This window comes from Solanum verrucosum, unplaced genomic scaffold (genome assembly GCF_900185275.1).
Source record: "Solanum verrucosum unplaced genomic scaffold, falcon-dt-bn FXZP01000149.1, whole genome shotgun sequence".
Classification (NCBI taxonomy): domain Eukaryota; kingdom Viridiplantae; phylum Streptophyta; class Magnoliopsida; order Solanales; family Solanaceae; genus Solanum; species Solanum verrucosum.
The window spans coordinates 819,276-830,716 of record NW_026020295.1 but is presented as its reverse complement, the minus strand read 5'-3'; the positions used below and the strand labels follow the sequence as shown (position 1 = coordinate 830,716).

General features: G+C 32.4%; 2 protein-coding genes across 2 annotated transcripts; one reads left to right on the top strand and one right to left on the bottom strand.

The window, feature by feature from the left end:
• The first annotated feature begins 2,098 nt into the window (after window positions 1–2,098).
• On the top strand, window positions 2,099–3,098 carry LOC125834740 (uncharacterized). Its single transcript, XM_049513889.1, has one exon. The coding sequence runs from the start codon at window positions 2,147–2,149 to the stop codon at window positions 3,056–3,058; it is 912 nt and encodes a 303-aa protein (XP_049369846.1). The 5' UTR covers window positions 2,099–2,146; the 3' UTR covers window positions 3,059–3,098.
• Window positions 3,099–5,253: 2,155 nt separating this feature from the next.
• LOC125834694 (auxin-responsive protein SAUR36-like) lies at window positions 5,254–5,763 on the bottom strand. The gene has a single exon (XM_049513830.1). It carries the CDS (start codon window positions 5,761–5,763, stop codon window positions 5,254–5,256), a length of 510 nt encoding a protein of 169 aa, XP_049369787.1.
• Window positions 5,764–11,441: the final 5,678 nt, after the last annotated feature.

Below are 11,441 nucleotides of genomic sequence, written 5' to 3'. Positions count from 1 at the left end.
ACTTGTTTGGAATTAGTCAAAGTGTGCCCAAGCTAGCATGGACACCACTGTTATCGGGAAAAAGATGAATTTTTGAGAATGTACAATAGATCAAATTCATTTCTGCGATGCTCCTTTGGTCGCTTAATTGATGTAGGAATAGCATTTAATAATCAGTGTATTTGGAATGGAGTTGCTAAGCTTGTAATTTTTTTTAGGAATGTCACCTGCCCTTGTATGTGATTTTGTAGGATTCTGTTAGTTTTATAACTTGAAGGATGTTCTTTGTTTACAGTGATCCTTTAAGGATGTAGTGTAATGGGTATACATTAGAGATGTATGTGGCCAAAAACCTTTCGTCGCCCTATTCCACTTGAATATATAACTGCTTGTTCCACATAAGATGGTTTTGTTGGTTGATTACACTTTCTTTTTGTTTTCGATAAAAATTACACATTTTCATTTTATTTATATGATCTAACCAAAAAAAATAAAATTGAAGACCACTACCAGTGAGCTAAGCAAGTTCTACACCATGTTTTTACTAATAAGAACAGAATAATTTTTGACGAAACCCCTTTTAGTTCAGCTAGCTGCACTTATGAGGCCAATCCTTGGTGCTCTGTCTTGTACCAACACAGGAAGGACAAGGAGTAAGACTGTAAGAGCAATAGGATCATAAGCGAACATTCAAGCTTTGCCTTTCCAAAGAATACCTGGAAATAGAAGCTACATGCTTGAACTGATGTCGGAGAACTACTTACTATTCACTTCAGAGTGATGAACGAAGCACTGAGCACCAAGTGTTGAGCGTTAAGCTTTGCTTTCTTTTTTACAATTCTGCTTGATCTCTCCATTTATGTTTCAAAGAATGTTTCTCAATTTTTTTTTCAGAAGGAATAGTTTAGAAATAGTTTACCTAACATTGAGCTAATACATTTTAAGCTTTCTTAGCAGAATTTGCATTTCATCTTGTGTCCTCTATCTCTATTGAACTTGCTCATTTTCGTCATCTTTAGAATTAGTATTACTCATAGTGTTGCTCCATTGCTTAAAGTGCCGGAGCAATGCGAAACAATGGTTTACAATTCTAATAATGTGAAATGAAGCAATTTGGAAGAGACACAGTAAGTCATAAAGTGATCCAAGCCAGAACCAGTCACTTCTTTGAATGTGACTTTTGAGATGAAAAGAGAAGTAAAGGGAGGAGAAAAGTGTGACGTTTTACTACCTGTGTAGTAGGACTTCTGTTCGTGTACCATAAAACCGGGCCTTTTGCTACATTTATACTCAGACTCCTCTCTTTGTTGTCTACTTCTTCATCTTATTTTTCTAGCTTGCAATGGCTCTTCTATCTTTCTGTATCTCTGTATCTGCTGAGTTGCTTCTTACTTCGTTTTCTTTTATAATGACTTTTTGTTCTTTTGATGTGTGGCCCTTCTCTTCTCTGCTTCTTCTGCTTCAAGCCTTTTTTTCATTTTCTTCTTCTACTATCGATTTTTTTCAATAATTCTTTTTATTCTTTCTTATCTGCTCTTTATTTCAGTATATCTCTGATTCTTGATGTATAAGTTGATTGATAAGAAGATAAGCAATGACAATTGCAACTTAAGTTGATATTAGTGCAGTGGTCAAAGCAATCAAATATGAATATTGAACGCAGCAAATCTATTATTTTACTCGTGAAACCTACCCTTACAGAGTCCAATCTATTTGTCTTCCAGCTGTGCACTTCAGTAGTGGAAGGTTGACAATAAACTCCAATATATCATATTTATTTCTCAAGCTAGAAACAAGAATAATGCTGAATCCTGTTTGTTGTCTACCATCTATTGGTAAACAAAAATTTACAAAACGAGAGAGGTTTCCAGAACTTCTTGGAACTTTGTATCAGAAAAAGGTGTCCAAAAGCACATATGTCTTGTCATATCCGTGTATTGTGTCCTCCATGTCAAGCAAAGTTAATTTGTATGTATGAGGATAGGTACTCGATCCATTCTATTTATCCTTCCATTTTGTTTCCTGTTGCTAAAAAAGGATATGGCTGTCTTAAGTTTCCCTGCTCCAATGCATTCCCTAGCATTAGTTGTTTCATCTGCAGTTGATGCTATGTTGTTGATTTCTACACTCATGTTTGTGACTGTAGGAAACCACACTTGGGATTGAAATGAATGGTGCTTCTTCGTCCGGTGGTATAAGAGGTGCTTTGTCCTATTGTGTGCAGCAAGTACGACGTTATGATTATCATCACTACCTCTGCCTTCTTGAACTTCCAGCAAACATGCGGAAGGCTGCATTTGCGCTCCGAGCTTTCAATGTCGAGACATCCCGAGCTATGGATGTTGCATCTGATCCCAAAATTGGTCTTATGCGCTTGCTGTGGTGGCAAGAAGCTTTGGACAAGATCTATTCAAACAAGGTGATTGAGCATCCAGTAGCTCAGGCCCTCACTTCTGTGGTATCTGAACACAAGGTTAGCAAAAGTTGGCTGAAACGAGCTGTGGAAGCCCGAATAAATGATGCAAATAGAGAAAATAATGATATTCCACAAACTGTTGAAGAATTGGAGCGATATGCTGAGGACACAACATCAACTATTTTGTACTCTACACTTCAAGCAGGTGGTATTAAATGCACAGCAGCAGACCATGCTGCTTCACATATTGGTAAGGCAAGTGGACTCCTTTTGTTGCTTAAATCACTGCCATACCATGCTAGTCGAAACCATCAGTTTTCATATATACCAGCCAAGGTGGCTGAGAAACATGGATTGTTGGTTCACCAAAGTGGTCAGTCAGAGATCAAAAAGGACTCGCGTGAGGCCCTTTGTGATGCAGTTTTTGAAATGGCATCTGTAGCTAATGCACATCTGCAGAAGGCTCGACAATTGGCTGGAAGTGTGCCAGCTGAAGCTCGTCCTGTGCTTTTGCCTGCTGTGCCTGCCCAAGTCATTTTAGATTCTTTGGCTCGGGTGCAGTTTGATGTGTATGATCCACGGCTGGCACAAGGAATCTTAGGGGCTCCCCCGTTGTTGTTTCAGTTGAAACTAAAATGGTATTCATGGAGGGGCAAATACTGACATTACCCTTTTTCGTCCCTTTATAGAGTATGTGTGTTGCTAACCAGACTGACAATGAGTAATTGAATCCTTACATGAATAAATTGATGATTCTTTGGTTGATCCTGCTGGTGTTTCGTCCATACACGCAAAGAGAAGAACATTAGCTACACATGTTTGGATAAATTTCTGCAAGTACTTGGGCCGTCTGGTTTTGACTTTTGACAGTCATGTTTCACTCTGGGTTGAGGCTTTTCGAGTTTGTTTTGACCATATTGCTCGGAGTGCTCGGTTTTGTCTGAGAAACACAGCCAGAAAATCACAAGAAGCAATGGGATATTTTTTGGTAAGCCACATCTATTGACCGTTCAAGCTTTGTTTAATAGTGTCATCTCTATCATCTTCATCTTAGCTTACGAGTTTTGAACTCCGGCAAGTGTAATGTGGACTTTGAATCTAATTCGACTTCAAAGCTAGCTCATGATACGAGAATTTCCCAAGACCATACGAGGAGTCCAGTTCCACATCTCACAAACCAATGTAGGATAACTTAACCAAATGTCTTTTGTGATACATTTTGAGCAGTGGACGCCTAGCGTGGAAAGGCATGTAAGGTCCAAATATGGATAATGCATGTCAAAGTTTGGACAACCATTTCTTGTTAATCAAGAATTTTAGTAGTAAAAAACTGTATCTCTTCACTGCTTACTATTTTTTTTGGATTCCAGGCCAGTTTGTGTATCTCGACCAACTTTACGGGATACCTATTACTTCCTACCAACAACGATAATGCTTTTTTATCTCTACTGGAATTTGAACATGAGACTTGATGTTTACTATTGTGAAACATGACTACTCAAAAGTGATGATTTTTTTTTTAAACAAATGTATTTATTCTTATCATTGCCATGTAGCATACTAGTGGTGAATTATAAGAACAGAATTAGCAGACATAAAATTATATATGACGATGTTATTTCATGATTGAGTAATTGACAGCTTGAATTAGATAATCTTTATTAGTGAAAAGCATCAAAACTTTTGTTTTTTTTCCATTCTTATCTTTGTCTTTTAGCATATTGTGGTTGATAAAACAAGTATATGGTAGAGTAAATGAAAGGAAAATAGTACAATATCGATAATCAAGGGGTAGTCTAGTGATCAATGAAATAATCAAAGTCGATGGAAACAAACATACACTATGAGTATACATGCACCTAAGCTTTAGTAGACTGAATTATCGATCGGGGTGCATATATTGGTAGGAGAGATGGTTTACTCGGTGAAATAATTAAGACAAGCAATATGGTTGTAACTTGTAGGGATAGTATTACTGTTTTAGATATGAATTCAAACAAACTTAATAGCTTTTGCTTAAAACTTGTATTGTTATTTCGTTTAATTTATGATCTTACTTAGAAAGCTATTAGTATATTATCCTACTACATTTAATTTTTAACCATCATTTGTATATTACAATTATGTTAAACGACTCTTCAAATATTTATCCTAAAGATATAACAATGATTTATTTGAAGAATTTAAGAGTTCCAACTGCTAACATATACTCTTGTACAAATAAATTTTTTTATGAAAGGGCAAATACAATAACTAAATTACATCTTCTCAAACTCGACATCCTTTTTCCGAGTGTGATAAAAGAAACTAACGGACTGATCACTAAATAAATAAAATATATACAAATTCCGACATGATCAAATAGTCAAAGACGAATCTAATAAGTAGTAAATGTAATCACATACATTACTCTTCTCAAACTCGACATCCTTTTTCTGAATGCGATAAAAGAAAACTAATCACTAAATAAATATAAATATATACAAATCCGGACATGATCAAACCGTCAAAGACGAATCTAATAAATAGTGAACGTAATCACAATACATTACTTTCTTCAAATACACGCAAGTTAAAAAAGCTATACTTTTAAATTTTGGATTCGCTTCGCCTCCACGACAACTTCCACCGCCACTAGTTGGCGGCAATTCTTGATAATTCTTTACTTTCTTCTACGCACATAAATTAAAAATGTACTTTCAAATCTAAGATTCACCCCTAATCACAACTCACCAGTACTTACACCTTTCACGACAACTTCCATCGCCACCCATGACGGAAATTCATTACTTTCTTCTACACTCATAACATATTAAAACAATGTACTTCTAGATCTTAGATTCAATTCTGATCACAACTCACCAGTACTTATACCTCCAGCTCCGCCTTTCGCGACAACTCCCACCACCACCCGTGGCTGCGATTCTCGATTGAACGTTCTCGAATTCGGATATCCGACAAGGGATTTGGATCCCACCCGAATGATTGAACCCATAAACCATTTCAGCCTCTCTCAACAAATCAACAAACAAAGGATGATTAAAGTAAATCACAGGCACTAAAACTCTACATGCAACATCTTCTTTTTCACCAACATACACAGCCAAATGACCCTTTGGTATTTGGTTCTGATCCATCAATTCTGACCCGACCCGAATATAACCCGACCCGGGTTTCACAAAATTTACACTTTTAACCCCATGCTTCAACAAATTTCCAAAATTACATAGCTTTGAAATTGCTTTTGTTGCACAATTGGAAGATCCCAAACGTTTGTAGCTGATTTTTCCCTTTTTTCTCCGATGAATAAACAATTTGAAAACTCTCACAAGTCTCCTTCCAAGCCTAAATCCTCTAACTTTCATCATTTTTTTTCGATAATCGAATTGATAAATAAACTATAAGTGTTTGTTACTGTGTCTCAGTATGAGAACTGACGCTTTTTAACTCTCTATGAAGATTTTTGCCCGGAGATCAAAAGAACTAACAAAAAAAAGGTATTTGTTGAATTCTTGAAATTGGCTATAATGTCATAGAGGATTTCAAGAACTTGTAACTGACATTGCTAGGGGTGATTTTTGGTCATATTTTGAAAATTGAAATGGAGTTTATAATATTGCTAAAACTAGTGTTGTTTGTTTGTGTTTTTGATTGTTGGGATAGTTTGGCTTTTTTGTAGAGTACAAATGATGATGACAAAGACCAACACTAACTATAAATGGGACAAAAAAGTACAGCAAGTACTTAGAGAATCATTATAATAAACTTTGATTTGTTTTGAATTGAGACGTAATTACAGTTGTCTGAGAGATAATTCAAACAAAAGAAAATAGTAATTACTAAAGAATATAATGTAGTGTATGAACTTGTTCTTTTCATAATCAGAATTCTCGGGTTGAGTTCTGGGTACGGAAGATTTCTTGATAGGGAACGCTTCTTTTCGAATGGGATTGTATGCGATACGAATCTGAATTAATCAAACTTCAATACAAATATTGAATATCGAATAAGAAATCATATATATATATATATATATATATAAGGGGTGGGGTGGGGTTGGGGGAGTAGTGTTTAGCACAAACAAGGTGAGACTTGATCAAAATTGTTTGACTTTTGAGTTTTTATGTTACTTATATAAGGAAAAATAAAATAATATGGATACAATCAATGCTTTTTAGACTTCTTAAAAATACTGTCACATATGTGTCAATTGAATCCTTTTGAAATAGTACATTTTGAAGAATTCAATATATGTGCATTATTTTTAGAGAATACGAACAATATAAAAAATAATTACTAGTAATTTCTTTGATGTCAATCAAAATCTATACGAAATATCATATGTAGTGTGACTCAAGTCCAGATCGAATGAATTATTTTTATAACATTACAACCCTCTCTTTCTCTCTTGTTTAACTCAAGTTGTTCTATTTATATGACAGTTAAAATAACTTGTTTCAAGAAGATTATACCTCCATTAGTATATGTAACGTTCAAAAATTTTCTGATTAATAAAAGTAAAAACAATTTAGAATCATACTTACTATATCTAGTAATACTGATGAATTTAATTCCCACCTTCCTCATTTTTTAATTAAAATAATAATAAAGAGAAATATGTGGAACAAAAAAAGGGAAGTCAGATAAATTGAAGTTGTGAAATCTGGCTATATGGAGTTTCAAGGGTCAGTAATTTTAAAAATAAATAAATTGAAAATGGTATTTATGGTTTTATTTATTGTGTTTGATTTTGGTGTTTGAATAAAAATAACACTCTATATAAAGTTGTTATTTATTTTTTCTAAATTACTATATGGGGACATTTTCTTTTATTGGACTTTTAAAAAAAAATTGAATATGACTAATTCTTATAACAGAAAAGTTGGAATAATTTTTTTAAATAATGTGAGTGGGAATTTTTTTATGTTTTATTAAAAAAAAAATGCCACGTAGGCCCATTAGACGTTTTATTTAGGATATACTTCAAGTGGTACGGAACTTTTAATATATTTTTTTAACTTATTTGTCCTTTTCAATTTCTTGGTACGAATTTTGCCAACTTTGTACGATTTTTTTTTTTCATTAAGCTGTGGACAGGGGCGGAGCCAGCCCTCTGTTAGGGGTTCATCCGAACCCTATTCAGCGAAAAATATTATTATTTATATATGATTGAAATTATTTTCTTAGATATATATAGTAGATGTCGAACTCCTCAGTTAGTTCGTGTGTTTAGTTCTTCAAATTTTGAACCCCCTTATTAAAAATTCTAGTCCCGCCACTGGCTATGGATACATTTGTTATAGTGATATACTCAATCATATTAGTAATTTTGGTTTATATTTTTTATGAACTAATGAAATTGCAAGAATTATCATTTAGATAAGTTAGTTTTTAATTTTTGTTCTTCAACAATCAAATTTATATCTAGTACAATATATGTTCCTTCAAGGAGAAAAGTCATGTGAGGCATAGCTTGTGGAAATTATAATGCCAGAAATTATAAAAATGGGATCATTTGCACTTTTGCCCTTATTTTGTGCTAATTTTTAATTTTTGTGTTCAAGATAAATAACTTTCTGATAACGCGAGTGTATATATATATATATATACCAAAAGTTAATTCAAATTTAGATATTCTTTAATTTCTTGATTATAATAACTCTTAATTATTTAAATTTGTGTCGGTTTGCTTCACGGGTGTCATTAGCAAAGGATAATTATTCATTTTGTCGCATGTATAATTATTTGTTGTCTACTAGAAAATGGTATACTTAAAATGTATAATTTGCCTATTTTATGAATTTGAATTTGTTACTTGACGGAGTTATCCTAATCGGACTGTTCTGATCGGATTAAGTATTAATTAACATTACAATCCATTAGGTAAGAAGTTTCCATCAATTAATTAACAAGCTAATTAATTAATAAGTTGATTTTAGAGGGGAATCAATGTAAAAAATTGATTCTAAGTTGACCTTGTCTAGAATCTTTTATTATTTATTGTAAAAAAAAGATTTATTTTTTAATTTTTTTTTTAGACGTTTGATAATATTTCTTAACATGTAAATTGATAAATTTAAGACGTTATACGATGTTTAAAGAAATATCAACTTGTGTACTTGCCCCTTCTTTGGCTATTCTTTAAATATCAACCTCCATAGTTTAAAAAATTAACCACAGTCAATATAAAAACTTATGAAAGTGGATATTTTTCAAAAAAATAATATCTAAAAATGGATAATGGATGCTATTTTTATCTTCTTAAGTTAAAGGCTTAAGCCAATCGAAAGAATTTGTATTTTTGTAAGTATTTTAGATAATTCTAGGGCTATTTTTTAAATAATGGTGCTTTAAAGTGATTATTTTTGTAACTCTACTTAGGCTTGTGGCTTAAGCCCACACTAGTCTAGTTCTACTAACCGGCCCACTTATGTAGCCCAAGACCAATCCATTTAGGTACAACTGAGATAATAGAAATTTTTGGGAAATTTTATTCAAATTTCATAGTATTCGGAGCTAATTACATCCTACATCTACTCTTTCAAAATTACAAAATTCCTTAAATTTGGTGGAATCCGAATACATCCAAAAACGTCCCGATACATCACGTTTCAGTTTCAAATATATCGCTCAACGTCCCTATACATCACGACTAGATTTCGGAAACATCACTCAATATTCCGATACATCGCGTGTAGTGATGTATCCGACCGATACATTGCGTAAAGTAATGTATTACGTCCCAATACATCGCGTATATAGTGATGTATCTGAGAATAGGAGAGAGTAGAGATTTTTGTAATTTTATCGAATGGTAGGGAAATTTAGAAAATATGATAAAATAAGTTGTGTATTTAGGTAATTTAAATTTTTGTCGGTTATCTCTTTTTGGAACAAATATTTAATAGATCATCAATTATTATTTCTCTCCTACTATATGAATCTATTAGAACACTATATAAAAAAATTATTTTTAAGCAAACGAAATTCGAAAAGTCCTATAAAAATATATTAAATCATGATCTAAATTTTATAAATATTAGACGATAATATATATATTCTTAATTAGATATTTTGAACATGGCTAGATTTAAATTGAAAAATGATATTTGAAATACATATCTTATGGTTATGCCGTTATGGGCAAGTTTTCATCTATTTGTTTGAGAAATTTTCTTTTTATCTCCCCAAAAAAATGGATTCAAAAGTATTTGATTTAGGGTTTTTTATTTGTGTGAGACAGAAAAAACCTCACACAACTAGAGTTTAGTTATATGAAACACGTATAAAATTTATCGTGAATAATAAACTTCATTAAATCGCTAATATTTTTTCTCCATCAATTGTCAAGTATTCATTTTGAAGTTAATTAATAAACTATTTCATACTTCAGAATAGAATGTAAAACCTCTTAGAGGTCGTTTGGCGTGAGGGAGAAGAATAAATAGTCCTGGGATAAAAATTTGGTGCCTTGTTTGGGATAACTTATCCCACCATTTATATCATAGCAATGAAATCATGAGACAAGTTATCTCATATACATGGTGGGATAAGTTAACCCAGGATAATTAATCATAGGATAACTTGTTCCGACCAAATGAGCCCTTATAAGGGGACTATTCATTTTCTCATCAACTCAATCAATTAGTTACTCCCTCCGTCCCTATTTACTTGTCCATATTTCATTTTTTAGTTGTCCCTATTTAGTTGTCCATTTTGACAAATCAAGAAAGGACAACAATTTTTTTCCTATTATACCCTTATTTACACTTCTTGAAAATTGTAAAAGTGTATGTTGTTTCCCTCCAATTTATTTCACTTGAATTCAAATAAGTGGTTGTAATTTTGAAGTGAAAAAGTTGTCATAAGGGTAAAATTGTAACTTCACTGTGCTAATCATTGTTGCCTTAATCTGTGTGTCATTTCTAAAGTGGACAACTAAAAAGGGACGGAGAGAGTAGCTTTTGGCTGATGTCTTGTCCCTCTCGACTCCAAGATCCAAATTTTGTTTCTATTTTCATCAAATAGTAGTAATAAAGTCAACAAACATTATTGCCTCTTTGTACTTTTTTCTTCATCTTATCTCTATGTAAATTTTGGTTATATTTGAAAGGATTTTTCAGCAGCCATTATAGACCTTTTTTATGATCAATTTGTCTCTATCTCTTTTTCCAATGTTGTTTTAATGTCATAGGCAAAATATAGGGAATGAGTCTAATACTGCAAAAAAGATTTCATTTTGGATCTTGTAGTTGTTAGAGTTTCTTGGCTAATTATGCAAACAAATGGTGTGTAATGAGTGCATTGGTTGGAGATATATATGTAATTTCTTGGTATCAAAGAGTGTCATATCATCGAGTCTATATTTTTCTTTTCAATACATTAGTGAATAAGCTCGCGGTTTTCCCAAATGAAGTTAGAAAAGAATAAAACATATGCAGAACCTGTCTTCGCTTTTATGAAATTGAAGGAATGATAGATTCTTAGCTCTAAAAAAGTGTAAACAAAATAAGATAAGTAAAAAATAAATATAACGATTACAAAGCAACATATAGTAGTAAAAGCTAAAGATTAAGATATTATGAATACCAGATAAGAGTAATTAATAATTAAGGAGAAGATGAGAGTATGCGACTAAACCCCTGCCTCTTCCACATAGTACTACGAGACTCGGCTACCTATTCATACCTCTTGAAATTTGTTAGTATATCAAATGCCTACACATCCTAGGTCCTTATTGATACCTCCAATCACACCTTTTCTTCACATATTTGAATTATTTCAATCATACTTTTTATTTTACTTTTTAAAATATAATAAGTATGAGTAATCGTACCTTTTTAAAAAGCGTGCAAAATACATATTTAAAAAGTAATATATAGAGTACTTTCTCCGTCCATTATTATTTGTTTGGTATACTAAAAATAGTTATCCAAAATTAATTGTCAATTTAATTAGTCACTTTTTTTTCAATTATGTCCTTAATAATTACCTAACTACTAGTTTCAAAAAGTAGTCATTTTAAAGTTACAAGACTACTTTAATG